Genomic DNA, 26949 nt, shown 5'->3' on the forward strand with positions numbered 1-26949 from the left:
TTTTGGAGCCCCCAAAATAAAGTATGTCACTGTTTCCACTATTTCCCCATCTATTTCCCATGAAGTGATGGGACCAGATGCCATGATCTTAGTTTTCTGAATGTTGAGCTTTAAGCCAACTTTTTCACTCTCCTCTTTCACTTTCATCAAGAGGCTCTTTAGTTCTTCTTTGCTTTCTGCCATAAGCGTGGTGTCATCTGCATGTCTGAGGTTATTGAAATTGCGGCAATTTCAGTATCTTGATTCCAGCTTGTACTTCTTCTAGCCCAGCGTTTCTCATGATGTACTCTGCATATAAGTTAAATAAGCAGGGTGACAATATACAGCCTTGATGTACTCCTTTCCCGATTTGAAACCAGCCTGTTGTTCCATGTCCAGTTCTAACTGTTGGTTCTTGACCTGCATCCAGATATCTCAGGAGGCAGTTCAGGTGGTCTGGTATTCCCTTGTCTTGAAGAATTGCATGGTTGTCTGAGGAGGCCTTACAAAGAGCTATGAACAGAAGAGAAGTGAAAGGCAAAGGAGGAAAGGAAAGATATATCTGTTTGAATGCAGAGTTCCAAAGAATAGCAAGGAGAGATAAGAAAGCCTTCCTCAGTGATCAGTGCAAAGAAATTGAGGAAAATAGTAGAATGGGAAAAACTAGAGATCTCTTCAAGAAAATTAGAGATACCAAGGGAACATTTCATACAAAGATGGGCTCAATAAAGGACAGAAATGATATGGACCGAACAGAAGCAGAAGGTACTAAGAAGAGGGGGTAAGAAGACACAGAAGGAGTATACAAAAAAGATTTTCATGACCCTGATAGTCACGATAGTGTGATCACTCACCTAGACCCAGACATCTTGGACTGTGAAGTCAAGTGGGCCTTTCGAAGCATCACTATGAACAAAGCTAGTGGAGGTGATGGAATTCCAGTTGAAATGTTTCAAATCCTAAAAGATGATGCTGTGAAAGTGCTGCACTCAATATGCCAGCAAATTTGGAAAAGTCAGCAGAGGCCACAGGACTGAAAAAGGTCAGTTTTCATTCCAATCCCAGAGAAAAGGCAATGTTAAAGAATGCTCAAACTACCACACAATAGCACTCATCTCAGATGCTAGCAAAGTAATGCTCAAAATTCTCCAAGCTGGGCTTCAAGAGTACGTGAACCATGCATTGCCAGATATTCAAGCTGGTTTTAGAAAAGGCAGAGGAACCAGAGATCAAATTGCCAGCATTTGTTGGATCATTGAAAACTCAAGAGAGTTCCAGAAAAACATCTACTTCTGCTTTATTGACTATGCCAAAGCCTTTGACTGTGTGGATCACAACAATTTATATCACTAAACCTGAAAAATCATTTAGTTTATTCAAATTAATTCATATTTCCTGTGAATGAATTTTTTATATTGTCCCTTTTGGATCTCAGAATGTTTTCAATTTAGCTACTTCTTGTAGAAAAACAATGTGTCATAACCAACTCTTTGCCAGGAGTATTATCTCCATAGTCTTAGCTTGACTACATCAATTTTGAAGTATCCTCAGATCTGTTACCCTTAGAGTTCATTGTTCCCAGGCAGTAAATTGTTGTTTTAAACTTCTCATCTGATAACATTGTCTTCTTAAATGCCCATGTGTTCTTTTTATCTTGAGAAATGTGTTCCAGTTTTCCACACATTTCATGTGTTTTCTGCCTGTTGAATACTGTGAAACTTAATACACTATTTTCAACTATCAAGTCAACTTCCGTATCACTGAAACTGTATTCTTTTAATTAGTACTTTTTATTTTATGAAGAATACATAAAGCCATCAAACAACCTTTGCAATTGTAAAAGTAGAAATAAATAGAATTGAAATTAGTGAGTCTTTTGCACGCTATTTAAACAGTGTGTATGATTGTCACATTTAAACTGCTAGCTACAGTGAAGATTATATGATTACTACTGACTCATATCAAATTGGAACAGTCACTGTTTCTGGTTCATCATATTATCTAGTACTACTCAGTGCATTTTAGATGAATAATTAATGATAAATAGGTGATTCTCAAATAGCTATATGGATCAGAATTGCATTAAGAACTTTTTCAAATGTACGTTCCCAAACCTTAGATTTTTCTTGGATAGAGCAACACGTATGGATTGCAAAAACTGTGCCTCACAGTAATCTTCTGATTCCGTGATCTGATTTATCTTATTATAATCTTGCAAGTAACTACCAGGTTGATTTCCCTAAAGCACTTCATTATTTATTTATTTGTTCATTTTTGGCTGTGCCATATGGCCTGTGGGATCTTAGTTCCTCAAGCAGGGATTATACTCAGGCCCCAGCACTGGGTCCTCACCACTGGACTGCTAGGGAATTCTAAAATCACTTCTTTAAATAGAAGACCTTTAAATACATCTTTATTCCAAGGCCTGTGTGAGTCCCCATATTTATAGGAGAATATTTGTAGATTGCTAAAGAAGGAAATGGCAACCCATTCCAGTATTCTTGTCTAGAAAATTCCATGGATAGAGGAACCTGGTGGACTACAGTTCATGGTGTTGCAAAGAGTTGGACACGACTTAGCAAGTGAGCACATTCAGATATTGTAGTGCTTCCTTTATCCACTCCTCACCCTAGAGAAGGCTAGAATGTGCTACAAATGTAGCCTTAATTCTAACTGATATCAAGCAACAGAAATCCCTGGCACTAAACTCTTGGGTTCCACTTGAACCCATGGTGTACATTGGCAATGAGGCATGACCTTCCTTCCAGATGAATTCGGTTTTGGTCTGAGCATCTTTAACATAGTTTGACAGAAAGCTATAGCCAAAGAGTAAGTTGGCATGTAAAAGCAATTTTCCATCACATTGTACACTTTACACAGTGAATTTATATTATTAAATTAAAACCAAAAGCTTTGAATATTTTAAATGGAAAAATGTAGACTATAGGACAATCCATATGTTATCATTGCAAACATATAAATTATATGTACCAGCTATCTGTATATATGTGTATATATAGTCATACACACATAAAAATTTTTCCATGAGGTCGCAAAGAGTTGGACTGAGCAAATTTCACTTCACTTCACACTTGTAAAATAGGTGAATGCTTAATTATTATTATTTGATTCAGTAGAACCACTTGGCAATGTCCTTTATTCTCTGTATCCTTTTTGTCCTAGGGATTAATTTTGCAGTTTGGGTACAGAGAAGCAGAAGAAAGTCTTGGGCAGATTAGGAGCCAGTGTAAAGCAGTGGGGATAGGGAGATAGAACTTTGGGGATTGCCTACCAGCTATGTCACTAATTAGCCAAGTGCAAATTGCTTAATCTCTCAAACTTAAATTCCTCAAAACTCAAATTCAAATTCCTTAGTGTAAGGAGGACCCTAATAATGACTGCCTTATGTGTCTGTGTGAAGTTTAATTGATAAAATCTGTATAAAACACTCTCTGTAGAACACGGTATGGAGTCAGTGCTCAGCAAACTTAGGTGAGCATCCGCTTGGAGGATCAGGATGTACCTAAAGAAAATAACAGTACAGGAAAACAAATACTAACTATCAAAAGCAAAATGGTACATCATTTATGATCTAATCAGTGTTCATAGAAACTCATTTTTAAGGATGCAAGTATTAACTGTTAAGCAGTACATGAAGGGGAATCCCCCAAACTGTTCTTTATTGTTTATTTGTGCATAGCTTTCCCCATTCCCCCTATCCCTTTTATTGAATAACCAATGAGGGGAATCTCTGAAGACAATCTCCGGAAAAAATATGAACAGAAATAGAAACCAGAGAGGAATTACGATGTTCAGAAAGCTGGCCTTCTAATTCAGGTATCTACTTCTTGGAGCATGGATGGCTGCCAGATCTCTGCGAGAGAAGCATTTTGCTAGCCATGCACTTCCCTAGTTCTTAGAAACTTCAACCCCTGGAGTGGTAACCTTGTGGAAGATGAGCTTCGCTAATGCTGGTGTAACTGGTCATGCTGCTCTGGATTTTATGTGCAGTGTGGTTCTAGAAGGCTCTCTGCCAGGTCATTATTCTGTCACCTCTTAAAGCAAAATGGAGCCAATTTTCTGAACAAATGCATTGTGGTAGTGGGGAGTAAAGCCTTGATGTTTAGACTGTGGCGAGGGGCTTTGCATTGTTCTGATATGTTCCTTTATTCCTACTTCTTTCCCATCTTAGTTCACCCACCACCCCCATCCCTTGCTCAGAGTCACAAATGGGCAAGGAAAGTACAAGCATGTCAGTGAACTCAAATATAAAAATATAAAGAAGTGGTAGCCATTACTTAACAAAAAAGCAGCACCAGAATTCCACAGTGGAAATATCTGTGCAGCAACTGCCTGGAGGATGATGTCTTAAATTACGATTTTGTTGCCATTCTATCCCAGAAGGAACAGATGTTTTAAAGAGACACATGGCTGTTTCAGGAAGTGGAAATTTAGTAGCTCAGTCTTAAAATTCCACTGGAGTGGACTCCAAACCACTTTCCTGTAGCTGTGTGATGATGGATATATTACTTTACTCTCTTAAGCCTTAGTGTTTCCTCTCTAAATGGGAATAGTCAAAGCCCTTCCCTGAGAGGGCTACTGGGAGGATTAAATAAGCTCAGTGCCAGGCACATGGTAATCATTAAGTGACAGGAATCACTATCAGTATTTGCCAATTAATACATAAAAACATCTCTTAGGACCACTATTCAATATTAAATATTAATACAATAAATTGAATTCTGAAATTTCAAATTGACAATCCTGCCACAAAGAGCACATTAAATATCTGGATCTCACTGTTACCGTTCATTCTGCACTTGGTGTTTCGTTTATGTCAGACCCATCGCCATGGGAGATGCTGTACTGAGAGGAGAACACTGGGCTCACCAAAATATTCATTCAGGATTTTCTAGAATATCTTATGAAAAACCCAAACTAACTTTTTGGCCAGCCTAATATCTTGGTGCACATTGAAATTAATGGGCAGCTTTCTTTTTAAAACATTAGGAAAAGATCATTTGTAAACTCCCATATAATGTGAAAAATCCACTAAATTATTTTTTAATGTAGTGAGAGTGATAGTCAAAATATTAGGAAGGGTGTGGCATTTCCCTATCAGAATGCACAGCAACTCCATATAATACAGCTACGGCTGTACTGTGCACACCTGAATTAAACAGCAACCTTGAACCTGGCTTGGAGAGTTTGGGTTGTGGCTGCAAATCTTTAGCCATTTCCATTTCCAGTCTTTTAGTAACTAGTCCCTATAGAGCCAGCAGTTTTGTTTTTGATTTGTTTCCACCATTCCTGCCCCAGGGAAGCTCCTCTCACAAAAAAACATACCATCTACCAAGGAGCTGAGTATCCACACATCCTTTGTATCGTTTATATCATAAAGTATGTAAGTTCTCAAAATGGCCAAATAACAATAAACATTATCTATTCAGATACATGTGCTGCAATATAATAGAGCATCCCCCAAATGAAAATAAAACAGGAAGGTTTTTATTATGATACACCAGAATCTTTCTTGTTGTTCCTTGAAACTGTGTTTCAGAGCACCAGTTTTGCTAAATAAAATTATAAATGTCTGACTCTACAGATAATTGGGCTCAGGAGGAATACATGGGGAGAGAACTTTCACTGAAGTTCAGCCTTCTCGGCTTTTGTAGCTTGTGATAAAACCTTAATCACTTTGCTTTCCAGCTGCAGAATTAGTAGATTACGTAACCAAAATAAGGAACATTCTTATTGCACCAGTCAAATTGTTTCACAGTTACTAATTAATCTGTGCAAACTCCTTTCAACTAAGCATCACCCCTGAGTTTATATAAAAAGGCTATTTTAGACAGGTGTTAGGGGTTGATAGGGATTCCCTGGTGGCTCAAACGGTAAAGCATCTGCCCGCAATGTGGGAGAGCTGGGTTTGATCCCTGGGTCAGAAAGATCCCCTGGAGAAGGAAATGGCAACCCACTCTAGTACTCTTGCCTAGAAAATTCCATGGATGGAGGAGTCTGGTGGGCTACAATCCATGGGGTCACAAAGAGTCGGACACAACTGAGTGACTTCACCTCACTTCTTCACTTCAGGGGTTGAAATCTTGACACCCCTCCCACCCTTGCACCCAAGTTCATATGCTACAAAGAACTCTGCTTCCTATATTTTTGTAAGTCAACTTCACTGTTTGCTTTTTTTTTTTTTAATGGCATACTCCATTCTGCCTCTCCAGGTATCGTCTTATATTTGCCAGAGTCATCACAGAGCCCGTAACTTGTGAACTGGGTGAGAATGAGCAAGGCTTGGAAGGATGGATCGTGGGTCATTTATCCATTGCGGCTGTCTCTGTACACTGTCAGTTCTGGTCAGGCTGCCTGTCCCAGCTCCCGTTTCTTAGAATCTTTTCCAAATTCATCTCCCTGAGAGCTCTAGGTAACTGTTCCTCTCTTGAGTCCAGTCACTCTCCTGTGGACTTCCAGACCTCCATAGCTGGAAGGTATTCATGTATTTCTATCCTTTTGTTGAATCTTCTCAATATTTTCTTGGGAACAGCTTGTGCTTTTGGAAACAGTTTGTTGGGAGGACAACTTTAACTTTCCCTCCTGCCTCCTCCTTCCTTGTGATAAAGAATCACAGAGCTAGCAAAAGGGGGAGATTCAGGGGAAGCAAAGCAAGTTAAAAATATTAGTAACAGCCCCAGAACTGAAGATACCTTTCAATCTTGTCTCTGACACTAGGGCTAGAATGTGGAGGCTCGCTGAGTCCTAGGCGGCGGTTCCTGTATGCATGGATGACCCTGAAGCAGAATTACTTTGTGAAGTTAAAAACAAACAAACAAACAAACAAACAAACAAGCAAGCAGTTCTGGGCCTGGTGCCTGGAAGTTCTGGAGCAGTGGGACCAGGGGAATCAGCATTTCTACACAGCTCCCCCAGATGGTCAGATATGTAGCCAAGTGTGGCAGCTACTGCCCTAAATCTGACGTTCATTATTTCCACACATATTGTTTTGAGTGTCTTCTGTGAACCAAGCACTGCGGTAGGCTTTTGGGCATGCAGCGGGGCTGTGCACAGAAACAGGTAGGCAGACAGTATGCACAACAGAGCTCATCTCTGTGTGAAGAAGAATGTCTCTCTTAACAGGATTTTTGTTATTTTTCTTCTCCCCCCTGCCCTGCCCTCCCCCCCACCCCCCGCCCCCCCCCCCCCGCCCCCGGAACTGTATCCAGAGGACTCATGTTCCTGGCCTAGAGGCTACATCACATATACAGTTTTCTTAGGACAGTCCCATGTTAAAAACAAAACAAAAAAAATCACCAACATGAAAAAACAAAAAGATTAGCAGCTATTTTCTAAAACTGAGAAGCAGCTGTCCCTTTTATTGGATAGCCTTTCAGCAGCTCCATGCCAACCCCACCTGGCGTTTTCACTAACTTATAATGTCTGCCTGTTCTTTAATATCCTGACATTATGAGGATATTAAGAAAATTGTATATGTGTTCATGAAAACTATCACTTGTTATTTTGAAATGTGAGGATTCAGTGAACAGAATTTGTTCAGGATCTACAAAATGAAATGTGTCCTCAAATGTCCACGTAATGCGACTTTATATGGAGGATCTAGAGAACCAGTCAATCCTAAAGGAAATTGTTGCTGAATACTCATTGGAAGGACTAATGTTGAAGTTGAAGCTTCAATACTTTGGCTGCCTGATGCGAAGAGCCTACTCATTGGAAAAGACCTTGATGCTGGGTGGATGGAGGGCAGAAGAAGGGGGCAACAGAGATGGTTGGATGAGATGAGATGGATTGTTGTATGGCATCAGCGACTCAATGGACATGAGCTTGAACAAACTCTGGGAGATAGTGAAGGACAGGAAAACCTGGTGTGTTGCAATCCATGGGGTCACAAAGAGTCAGATAGAGAGATTGAACAACTAGAGAACCAGGAAGTAAGCATCTGTGCTCTGAACAAACCAGAAATCTCAGAAGTCCATTCCTAGAAGCATATGTATTATAAATGTATTCCTCCAGGCAGAATTCTCGGTGCTGAAGATAAGCAGGATCGGTATTCAGAATTGTACCTTTACCTACAGATCTGCATGTAGCCTTTTGGTAAATTCACTTCCATCTCCTAAATAAAACCGTGTGGGGAAATGAAACCACAGTGATGACTGTTGCGTGAACTAAACTGTATCAACTCTTAGCTGCAGCTCATAGTCTTCATTAAGGTCTTCAAACTTTTCCTGCCAGTGGTTACAAATGCTTTCCTAAGACTTCCTGTGTGGCATGCATAGAAATGTTAGTATCTGTGTGGAGCATCTGGGTAGAAAAAGGAGTCTCCTTGTGACGGAGGTAGCCTGGGTTCACAGAGCTGAGGAAATCTCCATTGAGGGCACAGTCTTTGGGACACTTTGAACTTTTCTTGCAAAGTTTTGGTTCTTAGGCTTGAGGTCATTAGTGGATGATTGAGAACCATCTCAATGAAGAAAACAGGAGAGTTTCTACATAACAGAGATCTCCTGCTCTGGAAAGTTGGGGAGATGTAACCTCTTCATTGTCATACTTTCCCCAGTGGGAATAGAAAACAAAATTTTTTGAAAATGTGTTCCTCGTTAGAAAAAAAACATTAAAGTGTTTTTGGTATGCAGTGTTGTATATTTCTCTGGGAGCAATAGAGTGATCAATTATGCTTTTCAGAATTTTAATCAGGAGCATGCAGTTTGGTTGGAGGTTTCAAGATGGATTGTATCTAAATTGCAGAGATATTTTGTTTGGTCAACACAAATGTTTTGACGTGATGGTTTTAAATAGTTGCTTGCTAATATTTGAAAACTAGGAAATTTTATCGAAAGCTCTGTCTGTACAGGGTTCTCTTTGCACCAGTAGGCAGCCCCTGAGGCTGAGTTAGATGAGCACATGCATTCCTGTTCTCCAGCTCCACCCCTCCTTATGACTTTATGTGTGTACGGTCCAGATTATTCCATACAGGCAGTCAGTTTGTGGTTTATGGGCTTCATGTGAACCATAATTTACTTGTTTGATAACAAATAGAGGTTTGTTGCAGTGGAGGAGGGGGTCCAGGATGCTTTTCCTTTGTCTCCTCAGCTGAAAATGATACTATGGATGTAAATTCAAGCTTCTATCACAGTTTGCTTCAGTTTAGATTTACACTTCTGTGTTGATAGAGTGGATGTTTTACACACCTAAATACAGCCCCTCGTAGGTGTGAATGCTAAGCAGATAACTATTCATAGCCACGATTAGCATTTCCAAAAGGTGTCAAAATCACTCCTTTCCTTGGTTGTGATAAAGCAATTTTAAAAAACACAGTTAAGCAAAACAAGTGTGTAAAAAAAAAAGATGTAAGCAGTCCATGAGGTGTTAATGTCTCTTTAAAATGATTTAGAGACCTATGTTTGAGTTAGTACTTTATTTAAGTCTTTGATTTCAGTGAAGGTGTTAATTATATTTAATATCTTTGAAATAATAGCAGTAACTATCATGTCTTGCATACCGAAAGTTGGTTCATCATATAATCACAATCATATTTAATTCTTACAGTAAACCAATTATGTGAATATTTGCATTTTACAGCTACAAAATTCAAAAGCAAAAGAGGTTTAAGTAACAAGTAACTTGCCTGAGGTTATACAGCAGAGTGTGTATATACAGATATATTTATGTCACATATATGTGCACACACAAATACGCATATACTGTGTTTAACCACAGTTAATTCTGCCTGTCATGTTTTTTAACTTGTTTTGACCACCATTCATAGTAAGAAATACTAGTTATTTCAGAGTTTAATGCTTAATATGTCACCCTTCCATAGTGTCCTTATACAAACCAGTTCTAGTCCTTATTTAAATTTAGTGCGTTTTGATCATTTCTGTTTGATTCTGTTCTCTCATTTGCCCCTATAGCAAACACACGGATGTTTTAAAAGCCCTGTGTCTAGTCCTCCAAATGGGATGCAACCTGAAGTTTATAAAACACTGACTTAGAAGGTAGATGTCGTGGAATCAATTCCTGATGACGAGAATGAGATGCTTTTAAACTGAGGGCAAATACAAGAGGTTTTGCGGTTCAGTAATTTATCAAGACATGCATTTTCCTCTGTATATGTGTTTCATTTACATTAGAAAGGTCTTTGTTTTATTTTACAATCGAGTAATTCTATATTAAAATATTTCACAGTGGTTTTAATGTATGCAAATTATACCTTAAATAAATAAAAAGTAATAATCAGGTGGGGGTAGGGTGAGTGGAGCTATAGAAGAAACAAGAATGGCAGGTTATTGATATTTGTTTGAAATTGAATTGTTATATGGGAGTTTATTATCCTATTCGCTTTACTTTGTATGTGATTGAGATTTTTTCACAACAGAAGGATCTTTTGACAAAGTAGGAGGGCCTCCAAGACCTTTTATTCTGTTTTCCCACAGGCTCATGGTTGTATGAGAGCAGGACTGTGTTGGTTGAAGGGTGACCTTTATTCTGTAAAGTTTTGTGAACTTTGTGTAGCCAGGCTGGACAGATCCTGGTTTTAAACTCTTCTGCTGCCAGATTGCTGTAAAGTTAGGCTTCTAATTTTGAGACGATTGACATTCCAAGTTGGATAATTCTTTGTTGTGAGGGACTTTGCTGTGCACCTTAGAATTGTAGTGCACCCTTCCCCCACCCCCCAAGCAGGCAGGTGGTACGTGCACGCCCCTCCCCCCATGCAGGCAGGTGGTACGTGCACGCCCCTCCCCTTCCCAGCAGTGACAACTGAAAACCTCCTCACACAGGGACCAGTGATGTCCCCTGCAGGGGGCACAGTCACTCCTGGTTGAGAAGCACTGCCCTAGAGCCTGTGCCCACCTTGTATATATGTCTAGCTGAGCTTTGAGCAATGGAACAAAACTTCATAAAATTACATTCTGCCTGTGTCTTAGGTAAATGAGGAATCCATCAGGCAGAATCATCACTACTAGGGATTGACTTAAGAGATACCAGATTCAGGAAGGATCACAAGTGTGAATGGACACTTTGCTTAACTCTTCTCTACCTTAGTTCCCTCATCTGTAGAATAGGGATGGGTGACAGACAGCTCCTTTGTGATATTACATGAGTCTTGCCTGGAATACATTAAGGGCTTGCTGTTATCACCTACCTAGAACTTGTGCTGGAATTGTGGTTTGGGTAGTTGAGGAATGAAGGGATTCTCTGGAAAGTGAAGGGGCTTCCCTAGTGGCTGAGACTGTAAAGAATCTCCTGCAATGCAGGAGACCCAAGTTGGATCCCTGGTTCAGGATCTGTATTAATATCATATTTAGGTACTAGTGTTGCTCCGTGTATCTCAGTGCTTTGAGACTGTTTACTTAGAGTGTTTAGTCTGAGTCATGCTCTGCACCCTCTGGAGACACTGATAAAAAACTCACAGTGATGAGCCTGAAATGCTCCAGAAAGTGTCTCCACTCCAGAAGTTCACCTTTTGGTCACTGAATAGTGGTGAATCATTGCTCTTTCCTTTTCAGCATCTATTTTGAATCTTACTCATGTGATTTTTGGCTGAGGTAGAGTCATTACCATGCACGTTCACTTCAGAAGAGTCTCTCCTCTGGTAAAATATACCTGTCGTTTTCTGTAGTTTAAATTCTTCCCCTCAGTCTATAAATATGCTCAAGAATTTTTCAACTTAAAAATATCCTTCATTGACTCTGTATCGATCGACCCTCCAGCCATCTCCAACCACAATCCCATCTCTCTCATTCTAAATTATTGAAAGAATAGCTGATTCTAGCTATTTCCGCTTCCTCACCCTCTATTCACACTTCTGCCACCACAGTGAGGCTGACGCTCCCCCAGGACTCTGCTGAAACTGGGCACGATGACATCACCAGAGGCATTAGGAGTCCTTAATTTATAGCCTCTCTTTCTCTTTCCCCTCCTGTCTCTCCTTCTAGTTTTTTCTTGCTCTCATTCTCTTTTTATTTCTGCCTTTTTTTTAAAAAAATAGCTTTATTGAGGTAAAATTCACATACTATAAATTGTACTCATATTATTGTGCAACTCAGTGATTTTAGTAAATTGACAGAGTTGTACAGTCATTTCTACAGACCAATTTTAAAATACTTTCATCATCCTAGAAAGAACCTCCCTGCCTATTGTCAGTCATGTCTGTTGTATTTCCAGCCCCGAGCAACCTGTTTCCTTCTGTGATGTCCATCAACCCCTTGGAAAACAAAACGCTCTGCGTGCACCCTTGGCTTTCCTAACCCAGACACGCAGGAGTTGCGTGGGACCTCTAGGCATGTTCCTTTTCTGTCATCCTCAAGAATTTGAACTTCTGCCCACGTCCTAAACACTGGACTTCTTCATCCTGCTGTTTCAGCCCACTGCTGTCTGGATTTTCCGTGAGCCATTTCTCTCACTCCAGTGAAACTAATCCATGGTGTTAGATTTTGCCAATGCTGTTCACTTCCTCGTACTCATCTCCTTCCTTTCCACCCAGATAAGCCCTCACTTTTCTTTTAAGAATTACCTCAGGTGCCACCAATACTGTGAAGTCTTCCCATTTTCTAGCCACCATCCCTACTTCTTATCTACGGCTGTACCTAAAGAAATACAGCTCATGAGCTGTGACCCTCAGACAAACTGTGTTGTCTCTCTTTGTGCTCTTAGAGTCTCTCTTTGGATTTCTTTCCTTCGTTCCTGGCTTGGCCCTGGAATAAAACCCAAGCAGCCCTGTCCACTCCACTTTTGATGATGCTTTAGGTATCTGACATCATTTCAATCAAAAAACTAATGTTCTTGTCCTGTATAATCATTACAACTTAGAACTTCCCTTAAAGATAAGCCAAATCTCCCTCCCCAGTGCCTCACTGCTGGAGAAGGGAAGTCTGCAATCAGAGAAAGAATGTTTTGGCCTCTTTTCTCACCTAATATGTCTACACCTTCTCCTCCTAACTTGTTTCCAATTGTGCTTACTGAGTTGCAGAAGAAGAAAAAGGGAACTGCGCCTTTAACCTGACTGATTCCATTGTTGTGAGTTAGGATCATGATCAAGGGCTAACCAGGAATGTAGAACTGGTTTCTTTTAGTGGTTCTTCCCCTAGATGCCCTAGCTTCCCTCTGGAAGGTTTTCCCGTACCCCTCCCCGCCAACACACAGTGGTTCTCTTGCCTGGATGATTGACAGCTGTGTCCCCCCTAGGCACTCCCAGGTGTGGGGGGTGTGTCTGGCTCACAGAACACACCATTCATTCTGTGCCCTTAATGTCTGAGGACCCCCCTCTTCATAATTGTGATCTTCCCTTAGCCTAGTCTTTTCCCTTAGTGTGACGCTATAGCCCTGCAGTCCTCAAAATGCAGCTCACTGTGGTCTCCATAGAGCATGTCCCCCCTCAGCAGGTTTAGAGGAATACCCTCCTTTTCCCCTTGAATCAGTGGAACTCACAGGATTTCTCTCCAAAGGAGCTTTTTTTCAAATCCTCTACTCAGTCTCCAGACACCTCTGATGTGAGCGAGGGTCTCCAAGGCAGACAGATGGTTTTGCTGTATTTCCTTTGAAAATTTGTTCCTCCTTGTGTTCTGGCACCTCTGTTACCTTTAGGGTATAACACCTGCTGTGTCTTCAATGCGACGGAAGAAACTTCGCATTAACATCCTGCTACAGGCCTCTCTCCTCTGGTCTAGAAGTTTGTGTTAAAATATTTCTGGGTCAGTTTGCTTCTTGAGACTGTAAGTACCTGGAGGTCAAGGATGATGATTTATTTTAAAATATGCTGTCTGTGCCTGTAACTGACATGCTTGCTGTAAGCATTCAGTGAATCTTTTCACCAAGATTATTCTCCATTCAAAATTACAAGATAAAAAAAAATAGAATGGCCTTGCCAGAATTAGACTGCCCCCTGAGTACTGCTTCATCTGGGCCAGAAAGTACTTTTTAAGCCCTTCGCAACCTCTTGACCCCTTTCTCCTCAGTCCCCACAGAAGAATTATTTACATATTTTGGAACCTATCGTGATGTTAAAGGATGATTTTTTTTCCCTGTTCAAAATGTTTGGTAGTGTTTTGAGAAATCAATATGTGGACATTGTATAAAATTTAAAATATGTGTAGAATGTAGAGAGAAAAGGATTTTGTCTGTTTTCTGTTCTGAAGTGCACAGTTCTCCTCCCCAGCGACAACTGTTTCCTCCAGTCCTCAAATATTCTTTCGAACTGTTCATTGTGCTTGTAAATGTATATAGGTATATATATTTGTCTCCATAAAAAAGGCATGGTACTTATCACACTTTGTGTTGAATCTTTTGTTTGTGACTGCGTGTGTCTTTGAGCTTTCTTGGTTTAATCCCAAATAGAGTTGCTGCATTCTTTTTGATTCTTTGCTACAACAGGAATGATATGTGATTGCAGTGTATATGCTTGAAATCAAGCGGAAGGATTATTCATTTAAATTGTCCAGTGCTTTCCTGGAAGAGGAAATGGCAACCCACTCCAGTATTTTTGCCTAGAGAATCCCATGGACAGAGGAGCCTGGTGGGCTACAGTCCATGGGGTCGCAAAAAGTCGGACACGACTGAGTACTAACAATTCCCTTTATGAAAGAAATTTAATTTGTTAAAATGTAATGAAATTAACAGTCTTGGGTGTTCATTGGTAGGACTGATGTTGAAGCTGAAACTCCAATACTTTGGCCACCTGCTGCGAAGAGCTGACTTATTGGAAAGACCCTGATGCTGGGCAAGATTGAGGGCAGGAGGAGAAGGGGACAACGGAGGATTAGATGGTTGGATGGCATCACCAACTCAATGGACATGGGTTTGGGTGGACTCCGGGAGTTGGTGATGGACAGGGAGGCCTGGCGTGCTGCGGTTCATAGGGTCGCAAAGAGTTGGATGCGACTGAGCAACTGAACTGAACTGAATGAAATTAAATGAAATTTGATGTATTATCAGTTATCACACTAGTTTCAACTTCCAACCATATTAATAGAAACTTTTAAAGGTATATAAAAGATTAGGTTATACCTTATGTTTCCCTATCAAACTGATTGCTTAAATATTCCATTTGCTACATACTCAGTGAAAAAATTGAACATATAAAGGGTCTGTTTTCATTTATCTTGGATAAATGTCTTAACCCATGTTTGTCTTTATTTCTTTACCTGAAAAATGGGGGTAGTAATAGAATGAGCCTCATGGATTGTTGTGAGGATGAAGTGAGTTAACGTTTGAAACAATATCTGGCAAGTTACAAACAATAAAACACAGTGATTATTCTATCAGAAGTCATTTTCCTTCCTGATATTTGGAAAAGCATTTGTATCATGTGATTACTGAACTATTTTAAAATTCTAAGTAAATATATGGTGGCAATGAATGTTGTGGTATAGACTTAAGAAAAATCCGTTGTTCCTCATCACCATGTCATGAGGTCTGCAGTAATTTCCCATCCAGTAAGAAGTGAAGAAAACCCATGCAGCATTTATAATTACAGAAATTTGTCTTTCTTCATTTTGTTTCTTGTTTAATTTGGATAATGTCAAGGATAAGTATATGCCACAGAATTTGCTTGTTATTTAGTTTTCCTGTTACCATTAAATGGGGTAGGACCCAGAAGTCTAAGGCCCTTTCTTGGGACAAGGTTCTTTTCACTGGAAGAATTAAATTAAAAAAAAAAAATCCCCACAAGAGCACATTCACTCTGATTACTTTGGAAGAACATGAGTGTGCCAGTCTTTTTCAGGGATGAAGATTCCATTAGAAGATGCTGTAACTTTACTGAAACTTGGACTTGCTCCATAGCACAATAGTCTTCAAGGGTCATTGTTGCAGGCCAGCCCTGATTGGAGAGATGTTTGGAAAACATTGTGCCGTGGAAATGGCCACATTATTCTGAGACTTATAGTAAAGCCAAAAATTGAACTAAACCCTCTGGCAGGGATACAGAGGAGTATCAACATTGTGTCTAATATTTTGACGCAGAAAATTGCTTGGCATGATTTGGTAGCTGTGTCCTCTTTAGCTTGCACTTGGATGAAATTAATGTAACCAACTGAAAAATGGAATTGTAATTTTTTTTTCCTCTGGTGATGTCGATGAGACTGTCTTTGAGTTAAGGATAGAGAGATCTCTTCAGTTGCCAGAGAACTCTCTTGAGTTGCCAGAGAAGACCTCTTTGAGGACAAAGTAAAAAGAGGCTCTGAAATCAACATAAGGTGTCTCAGAGTGTTCCGGTAGTATTTTTGTATAGCTAATTAATATACTGCAATGTGCACAAAAAGAGCTCTGATGCGCTACTGCCTGTGTACACTGATTGCTAAAAGATCAAACAAAAAAAATTAACTGGATGTGAGAAATAAGATGCCTCTCTCCATCCCAAAGACTTTCCTGATCTCAGCTTGTCAAGCTTTTCAACAGTGGCCTTTTCAAGAGCATTTATTAACAATTTTTTTTCTTTCCAAAAGAAAAGAAATTCATGTTTTATATTAACCTCCATTTTGATTTATTTTTCATTGATTTCTCATGAAAAAAGAAAGAAGAAATAAATCTGCAAAAAACATACACACACGTACACAGGTACACACCCATACACATACATACCCCATCTCTGTGTAATAAATATAAACATGTAAAGGTACACACAACACACACAGACAGATAACATCAATGTAAAAGAAAAAAAAATTCCGATGTAATAAAACAAAATGTGTACGAAACAAAAGTTATCTTATGTCAGTCTATCTGTATTTGGAATAGAGAGGTAAGTGGGTCCATAGATTTGATTTATCTCTCAAAAGGTACCTTAACCTACAGAAGGTAATCAATCATTGGTTTTTGCAGATTGTAGTCTAGGTGGAGAGAAAAGCCATAGTCTTTCTAACTATGATGGAAGGTGTTAAAAGTGTTGAGGGTTGGGGAAGGATGATAAAGGTCTGTAAGTGTTCTTAAGAACAGGAGGGGGCTTGCAGCTGTCACTTGCCTTATTTGCTGATTTTGCTCCTGTAAGCACAGAACTGTTGGTGTGAAGATAACATCAAGCTGGGCTCATTATATTCCCCCCACTTCTTAGCTGCTGGACACTTAGAAATTGTAGGGAGAATATATGTGGAATTGTCAAGAATCTTGGACGTAGAGCCCAATGTTCATGTAAATTTCATCCTCTGCTTGTTCATTTTCAGCAGGAAAGAGGTTGAGCATGCAGAGTGGATCAGATACATTTTTGGAAAATGTAGAGATCATGAATGAATGAATAATTATGAATGTAAACCAAGTGGTATATGAAGCCTAATTTCTGAACTGGCATGATATGCAATCTTATCAAGTAGTAAACTCATTTACTAGCTGACTACTGTGGTCGTATGTTGCACACCACAATGGTGAGGTAATTTCTCTATAAGACTCAAAATACAACACCATATTCATCAGACTTTTATGTATTAATGATTAAACATTTTGGTCTGCTAAACGTCTGTAATCTGCTCAAGGTTTTTTGTGGAGGCTTTTGATATGGGTTGGAAATAATGTATATTCATGAATAGACTTTGTTTCTCAAATATCAGAGTTGGAGGTGATTTTTTTTAGATGTGAGAAATGTGTTAAGCAATGTTTCTCAACAAAATTGCTATAGGGTTTGTCTCTTTGAAGAGGAGAATAATCGTTCGGTATCTATTACTCTGATAGAAATGGAGTCAAGTCATTCTCACACCAAAACTTTCCACTGCATGGAGAAACTTAACTGAGCATTTGTGACGACTGCATTCAAAGTTGTGTGTATGCATTTAATATTATCAAATATATATCAGTATTTCATATCCACAAGCTTAGTAGTAATTTTATAAAGTGTATGACTAAAGTCACAAATTGTCTCTTCCTTTAGAGCATTCACGAACTACTATTTAGGGCATTTTTGGTTTTTAAGTCCAAGGTCTAGTATTTTTAACTCAGCTGACAATATGAATAGATAGTGCAGTTGTTAATATATATGAATTTGGGGGGCCTTTTAAAGACCACCATGAGAAAAGTGCTATGAATACATTAAACTTAAGCCACCAGATGCAAATGTCTATTAACAGAGAAAATTCTAAAGGGTATCTATTTTTTTTTCCTTGATTTAAAACATTTCTGTGACTAGTAGAATGTTTTTATTATAGCAGATGACATTTTGATTTGTATTTGTCTTGCTTTATTAGCTTCCTTTGTGTTTATTTTGACATGGTGATTTCAGAAGGGGAATGAGCTTTTGTATGACCCTCCTCTCTGTGACAATACTTGGCAGCACTGACAAGTCAGGTCATGATTGTATTAATTACCTTCATTATTTATAAAGTCAGTGCCCCACTTAGCAATGATTAAAAATGAGCAACACAATTTTTAAAAATAATATTCTTGAATGAGGTTTCTTTTTATCCTCAACTTTATACAGTGTGTGCCTATGTATGTATGTGAGCATATATAAGAATAATGGAATATACTTATTTCTTCTCTTAAATCAGATAGTTTGGTTAGTGTGGTCTAGTTTCTGATTTCTATGAATCTGCTAGAATGAAATTGGTGTCTTGCAGAATGTATTGTCTTTTTACCCTTTTAAGCCTGATACAGATTATAATATGTCTGATTCAAATGTTCATTATAAATCTGATCATGTTAGCTCCTGGTTAAAATTGTGTCTTGTATTCTAAGAGCTTTATCTTGATGCTAATATTCTTAGCCAGACACGGAAGCTTGACCCTTATTATATATCTGCTGTCTCATTTCACCCCACGGTGAACTCGGCCATCTGCATTCCATCTCATCAGTCTTCTTTCTGTTCTTACAACAAGTCATGAACGCTGAAGCCATGGGGCCTTTGCATATTCTATCCTTTACAGCGAGAGTTGATTGCCAGAGCGTTTAACCAGCAATAGGGCACGGCCATTGACCAACTGAGAGAGAAACGGACTAAAGCAGGGTTCTGGAAGGCCCCTGCTGAGCCAGTCATTAGTCTTTTAGGTGATGCATCTCGGTTTGTGGGCTGGGGTCCTGGTCCAGCCTGGGAGGCAAGGTGATAGTTGATGGGAAAAGGTCCAGACAATGGCTCCTCACCAGCCTACTTACCAACTGAAGGCCATACTAAGTCTTTGTGTATACCTGGAAAATTTCTTTCTGTCTTCACCTTGCAACACATAGACAATCTGAGTATATCATATCATATTTTGTTTTCTTCCATTTCCCTTCACTTCTTCAGAGGAGCTTCCCCTGACCTTCCTGATGAAGGTGATTCTCACTGAGGTTTTCATTAGAAACTCTTGTCTCTTCACATTGTACTTTTCACAGTATCTTTCACAGTGGTCAGTTTACAAATAAACTTTGTAAGTAATTGAATCATATGTCACTTCTGTTAGTTTGTATAATCCAGGAGAGCAGGGGTTATCCGTTAACTGACAGTCCCATCTCCTCCAGAGTTAAAATTTCAACACCTAATAGGAGGTGAATATTTATTGAATGAATGCTTAAAAAGACTTTAGAAATTCTCTGAGCATGTTTATATTTTGCAGATGCAACGGATATGCATGTTACTTGTGGGATGCATTGTTGAGTAGATAACATTTTTTTTAAGGGGCCATATTCTTAATGCCTTCTTGCACAGTTTTCTGAAATAACTTTTTAAGTAGTGGTGGCTCTATCCCATGCTGTTATTTATCTTTTCTTTTCAGTAGAAATGCTTCTCACTCACTTGATGTCCGGTGAAATGATTTAATCTTCAGAGCTGATTTATTCATTTTCCTTAAAGCTCAGCAAGAAAAAATTACTTAAAAGCCTACAGTAATGTACAGGGTGTTGGGAACATTGGAACAGCTAGTGGTGGATTAGCTGTGGTCCTACCTTCAGAGACACTTCAGTCTAGTAATTTTCTCTTTATCCCATTTATAAGCATTTATAATACTTCATTTTCCCATTGCTGTATTAGCATGTAGACCATATATTTTGCTCTCTGCAGACCATAGAGCAAACTTCGTGTTTATTTGGATGCATTTTAATGATTGTGATAATGTTTCCAGAGGCTCTTCTGCTAAAATTTATCCTTGTTTTCTTCTTGAAAATTCCAATCACCTGTTCTTTTTAAGTCTACTATTTTGTTATTAACAAATTCATTGTAAGTACATTTAATGTATAAGCTGGATAGCTTTAACTTCTCAAAGAAGGAAGTATTATTTCAATCATTGTTACATTCCTCAAGGCTTCCTGTGTTTGAGACTTAACCTTTGTCCCCAGACTTTAATGTTCCTTGCAACTGTTCCCTAACTTTTTATGAAGATTTGACATTTCATGTATCATATTGTTGCATTTAATGTTTCCAATGCCTTTTATGAATAACTGTCATTGTATTTATTTGAAATGTTATTTTTTTCAATTTTCTACTGTGTATATATTTGTATAGTGCAGAAATTGTGAGAAGAGTGACATACACACTATACTATCCTCACCTACATGATTGTTGTTCAGTTATTCAGTTGTGTCCAACTCTTTGCAGCCCCATTGACTGCAGCACACCAGGCTTCCCTGTCTATCACCATCTCTTGGAGCTTGCCCAAACTTATGTCCATGGAATCAGTGAGGCCATCCAACCATCTCATCCTCTGTCATCCGCTTCTCCTCCCTCCTTCAGTCTTTCCCAGCATCAGGGTCTTTTCTGGTGAGTCAGCTCTTCACATTAGGTGTGAAAAGTATTGAGCTTTAGTTTCAGCATTAGCCCTTCCAATGAATATTCAGCACTGATTTCCGTTAGGATTGACTGATGTCATCTCCTTGCAGTCCACAGGACTCATGCAAGGCTGTCATAAGTGTAATGTAGAATCATTAAAGTTATTATTCATGTTAATGGCTGAAAATAAACAACACAGGGACTTCCCTGGTGGTCCAGTGGCTAAGACTCTGTGTTCCCAGTGCAGGAAGCCTGGGTTCCATCCCTGGTCAGGGAACTAGATCCCACATTTCAGAACTAAAGATCTCACAAGCTGCAGCTAAGACCCAGCACAGTCAAATAAGTAAATAAGATATTAAAAAAATTAAATATCTTACTGATTGAGCAGAAAAAATGAAGGCAGGCTAGGTAACTGAAACCCTTTGGTCCAGGTAGGGGAAATCAACCACTGGAAAGCTTTGAGAAGCAATGACTGAATGAGGTAGAATATGTGTCCTTCTTTCTATACTTAAGTCATTTCATGATTTTGGGCATAAATCTCTTGGAACTGAATGCTATTGAAAATAGCTTCAAAACATCTCAGCTTCATATGCACAGTGTGACAGACACCACATGTGACTCATTCATATTCTCTCCTTTTTTGCTTCAGTACACACATCACTTCCAGTTGCCACCTAATGCCTTTTTTGATTGGACCTAATAGCCTTTTTTTGGGGGGAGCGGTTCTAGGGCCATTTTGCTGCCCCTTTGAGAGGCTAGAAGTGCTGGGTCATTACTATTCCCTGAAAACAGCCTCCAAACAGTGACTCCTGGGAGCAGGTGTATAAATACCTCAGCTCCCTTGCCCCTTGGCAAGAATAACTGGACATCTCAAGTGTACCTCTGTCATTTCTCTGAGGCATATGTTCTACACAAGCTGGACTTCAGAGTTTCCCCAGAAGGAGTAACCTCTGCTTAGCTCTCACATCTTACCCTTTATTGGCTGTCTTCCTTTCTCTTTCACTTCTCCATGTCCTGACTGATTTTATTGTTCACCTCTCATGTAAACTGCTTGCACTTGAATTCTCTTTTGCAGTGTCTGCATTAAGGGGAACCTTAATAGTGAAAAATGGTCACAGATCCCATGTTGGTGTAAGTTGTCAACCCGCAGTTCTTAGAGGAGTAGTGCTCAATTGTATTTCCATCTATCTCAGATTCCCATAGGCCAAGTCAAAGTTATGCCTAAATTCCAGAATTCTGCTGCAGTTCAACCTCTGCCTCCCCCAAGAATTGTATTGTAAGTGAACAGGAGCAACGTCATATAGCAATAACTGATTTAATAACTTGTTTCAAGTATGTAAGTTGCAAGATATCATGTTTTTACTCTTGAAATTATTATTTGGGACACACAATTCTAATTGAATACATCACATGTCATGGCAAGATCCTATAGTTAAGCACTGCTGAGATTGCTTTCCTTTCTTAGCAACAACTAAGATAGCCCAATCCATAGCAGCTGCTGACTGAAAGTTATACACATTCTCTGCTAAAATGGCTGACATTAGAGTCATTAATTCTCCTGTGTGGAACCAGTTTGAGTTTCGGCAATCGAAAAGTGATTCTCTGATTTGATGCGTGTGTGCATCTAGCCTACTTGATCGTTAACCATGCAGTTGAGGTAGTTTCAGATGGCCACCAAAAATGACACAGGATATTCACATAATTATCTACTCTTAGCCAGCACATGCAAGTTTATGAAAATCCAAGAAAGCAAAAAATAAGGTAGTTCCATTTGCAAGATTATCTGACTGAACAATTTTCATTGTTAGATTTTTATCTCTTTTATGAAGCATATGTAATTGAGGGCTTTCTACAGTTGTTCCTGAAAAAAAAAGGCTTAGGATGATCGTTGACAATGTTATTTATATGCCTTATGAAGGATTAAGAGACTATGAAAAGCAGTGCTGCAAGATATCTACTGATTTGACTCATTTAGTTTAACCAAAATTATTATCATGAAAGAAAATGAGAAAAGCTTTAATTTCAAGGCCATATTTTATTTGTTATGACTACTATCAAGCAAAGTTTTAATGTTTAATATTTTAGTTTTGTTGGACATTTCTAATTTTGTGAAGCTTCCTCCGTATGCCTATCAGTTATGTAAAGAGCTTTTTAAGTATCTACATATCATATATATTTATTTGCATCAAAAAGATTCATTTCATTTGGGGATTTTGGGTGTTGTGAATGGTACAGTTTTATGAGAAGAAGAAAATCTACGTTTTAAAGCAATTCATTTTTTAAAAGTCTGACTTCTTTGTATATATATTTTACAGATTAAAGGATTTACCTGAAGACTAAGCATTCTATTCATCAGAAACTGGACAAGAGTTACTCTTGCTTTTGGAAGTTAAAGATGTTGTTGTCATGGAAGCATTTGATCCTCCTCCCATTCATTGGCTGCCTAGGAGGTAATAATAAACTGCATATTCTAAGTTGAAGTTAGAACTACGCTTGAGTCATATGTTAAATAATTTTTAAATGTTGAACAATATTCCACAAATCTTTTTTTTTCCCAGAAAGAAACTACTTTTCTGATAAATGGAATCTTGTTTTGCTTCCTAATTTTTGCAAGCTATTTTACTTTCATCACAAATATAGTGTCACTTACTAAAACAGATCTAGTTTAGTGTTATGAATATAACAATCAGAACTTGAGAATAGTAGTGTATGGCATTTTTTCCAAAAAGTCTCAATCTTGTAAACTTTAGTATAAAGGAAGAATATAGATTTTTAGGAATTTCAGTATTTTCATGTCTAATCTTAAAAACAATACAGTTTTTCTTCTCCAAATAACTTATTTAAGGGAGTAAAAATAAAGATAGAATTTTAAAGTTTCAAACTTTGAAAATTTGTAGCTTGGAACAAAACAAAAAAGGGAAAGATTCTCCTATATCCACCATACAAAAGCAACTCTTAAAATGTGTTTCATTTTGTTCATTTTGTTTCATTTTCTGGAATAGTAAAGGAGTAAAGACAAAGATTGCTTTAAATGAAGTAATATATGTACAATGATTAATTTTTTCTTTTGCTTTTTCATCTTATTACTTTATTCTTTTTATTATAAAATTTCTCTGGTACCTAAGCAGTTGAAAGAATGGTACGATGAATACCCACATACACACCATTTTATTGTATCTTTAATTATTCTATCTATATACATATGTGTATGCATTTTCCATTTATTGATAGATTGAGTACACCACTTGAAAGTAGGTTACAGAAGTTTTCACCTCTCACCCCACACAATTTAAGCATCTGTCTCCTGAGAAGATGACCTATTTTCTAGACGAAGAAGTTCTTTTTGATACTTAGGGAAAGTGGCCTGTCATTTTTCTTTTCTAAGAGGAGGAAATTGGTGTGGAATGAGGCCAAATGCAGTGTCAGGTAAAACATATGTTACTTGAAGACATGTTTGTATTGGAGTAGACTTCTGAGCCCTTAAGTCAAATTTCAAACATTCTTAAAGTATTTAAATGATACTTAAACCTCCAACTTTTAAAATAAGCTTTTTTTTTTAAGCAGGTTTTTCCCTGATGCCTCAGTTTTGTTTTCTAAAAGATTTTCTTTGCCATTAACCTAGCACTGAGCAAAAAAGGAATAATTATTTTAAATTTTTACTGTTTTAAATAGTCTTTGGAGATGACCAACACAGATATGAAAGCAATTTTTTTCTTGCGCTATTTCCGTCATTTAAAAAAAATTAAAATTTGATTTCTGTTGTCAAAGGAGAAAAATGAAAGGAAATATACTTAAGCAGTATTATTATTCACAATGTCAACTTTCATAGAAACAACATTGAAATTTTACAGTTACTTAGAAGCAGGTAGATATACTCAGAAAGTAGAAATATAGCTAAAGGGAGTGAGATTAGTATGTCAAAGGTTTAAAATTTTAAATTGTAATTTGGCACTATGTACAATCTGTATTGCTTGCTTTCAGTAACTTAGAAATGTTTTACACTTACGATACTGCTTTCTTATAGAGAAAGCAGTAAAAGCAGTATTCATTTACAAAATATTAAGACATTATTTAAAAAGTTTTAAAGGAACACTTGATTGTCTAGGTATGTTAAAAAACTATAAAAGTTGGTAAAGGAGAATTGGATTAACATATGATAAATTACATATAGAGTATTACTTATAGAATTGGTAATCTTTACAATTACAGTATGGAGAAGAATTTATCTCTGACCAATTTTCTAAAGAGTATTGATTGCATTACAGATCTTTATATACTGAATATTGGTAGTCTTTTTGCATTTATATAAAATTTAGATTCAAAAGCTAGCTTGTGAGTATGATATTCTGTTAACCAATATTGGGTCACTTTTTAAATATTAAATTTAAAATCTGTTCATGATGTAGTAGGTATCTATAAATAAATACCAAGTAAACACATATTATGTGTATTCACTACCTAGAGTTTATCCCAAGACATTAACTCAATAATTAGAGCAAATGCTTGATAATTTTGACTTTCTGTTTTCTCAGACCTAAGCTTTCTGTCATCCATTATTTTGTGCATTTTAAAAATGATTTCCTTCTATTGTTTTGTCTCTGCATGTTTCTCTCTGCAGCAAAGAGGCAAATTGCAATTTTGAGCTGGCATTTTTTCCTAAGATGAACATGAGCACTTTTTCCTCAAGAAAACCAGGCTGCATTCATTCTTTAAAAAAAATATTTATTAAGCATGTATTATATGTTGTACATTGTTTCCAGTGAAGGAAAGGGACAGAGATCTGTGTCATGTAGGTTGTGGTAAAGAATCACACTGAGTTAGTAGATGATGGCGCTATGAGGAAAAATAAGCCGCATAACATGAAAGTTTGGGGGGCTGGGACATGAGTTACCATTTTAAATGAGGTCTTCAGATTCATCCTCATAGAGAAGATGATGTTTGGCACAAAGACTTAGCAGTGAACGAGCTGACCTTGTGGGTATTTAGGGAAGAGAGCTTCAGGCAGAGTCAGCAATCCATGCAAGTGTTTAATATATGACATGCTGAGTATTTCTTGAAATAGCAGGAAAGTTAGCCTGGTTGGATATGGAAGAGTTATGGAAAAGAAGTAGTAGGTGAAAGTCAAGAAGTAATGTGGAGATGGATGCAGCAGAAAATGAAGGCCTTGTGTATCACTGAAAATATTTACTGCTCTTGCTTTGAATGCCCTCAGGAGCCATAGTGTGATTTGATCAGAGCAGTGATGTAATTTGGCGTATTTTTTTTTTTAAGGACCTGGCTGGATGTTGTGTTGCAGATTGATTGTAGAGATACAGGTGAGCAAGCAGAGGCCGCAGTAGGAAGTTAATGCCGTAATCAGGGACGGGATGTTGGTAGCTGACTTCAGGGGGGTAGCAGGGGTTGTTGATGTTCAGTTGCTAAGTTGTGTCTGACTCTGTGACCCCATGGACTGCAGCATGCCAGGCAGGCTTCCCTGTCCTTCACTGTCTCCTGGAGTTTGCTCAGACTCATGTCCATTGAATTGGTGATGCCATCCAACCGTCTCATCCTCTGTCACCTCCTCCTGCCCTCAGTCTTTGCTAGCCATCAGGCCTCGGCTCTTCTCGTCAGGTGGCTAAAGTATCAGGGTGGTAGTCAGATTTTGGGTGTATTTTGAATGTATGTTCGTGAGGATTTGTGGATGGGATGTATGTGGGATATGAGAAAAAAGAAAGGCTTGAAGGTGACCTCAAGGCTCAAGTGTCACCTTGAGTCCACTTGAAGAGGTTTGCTTTGTGAATGAAATGAAGAACCGGCAGAAGACAGGGATGAGTTTTCCAAACTGAAGGTCGTTATGAAGTAAGGGATTAAAAGATCAATTCTTTGGATCATGTCAAGCATTTTTATTAGAATAAGTGAAATAAGCATAAAGTATAATGTATCAGCATTCACTGTCATTTAGTAAATATAGTCTGCTGAGCACTTCTAGGCATTTGGGAGATGCCTGTGAACAAAACAGACAGCATCCCAGTCCTCCTAGAGCGTCCCTGTCCTCTTAATATATGTGAGTTGAGTCTTGTTCTTACATACGTTTCTTACTGAGTTGCTCTGAAAAAGTTGAGAACTATGTAGAAAACAGAGAGTTAGAGATAAGAACCCTCCAGAAGTCTAAGAAACCAGAAAAAGAAGCAACCCTCAGATGAGGAAAATAATAGTGAAGACTTCAAAATTAGTAATACTAACAGTACTCATTAATGGATGCTTAGGCACTGTGGAATATATTTACTTAGGTCATCTAATGAACAAAAATACAG

At 38.3% G+C, this 26949-nt stretch overlaps 1 protein-coding gene across 1 annotated transcript in view; it reads left to right on the forward strand.

The window, feature by feature from the left end:
* Positions 1–26949, forward strand: part of CNTN3 (contactin 3) — a 408740-nt gene that overhangs the window by 78337 nt on the left and 303454 nt on the right. The window contains exon 2 of the mRNA XM_015102330.4: positions 22972–23106. Within this exon, the coding sequence (XP_014957816.3) occupies positions 23052–23106 (55 nt within the window). The 5' untranslated portion in view covers positions 22972–23051. The remainder of the gene's footprint in view (positions 1–22971; positions 23107–26949) is intronic.

The sequence above is a fragment of the Ovis aries genome, chromosome 19 (genome assembly GCF_016772045.2).
Source record: "Ovis aries strain OAR_USU_Benz2616 breed Rambouillet chromosome 19, ARS-UI_Ramb_v3.0, whole genome shotgun sequence".
In the NCBI taxonomy this organism is placed as follows: domain Eukaryota; kingdom Metazoa; phylum Chordata; class Mammalia; order Artiodactyla; family Bovidae; genus Ovis; species Ovis aries.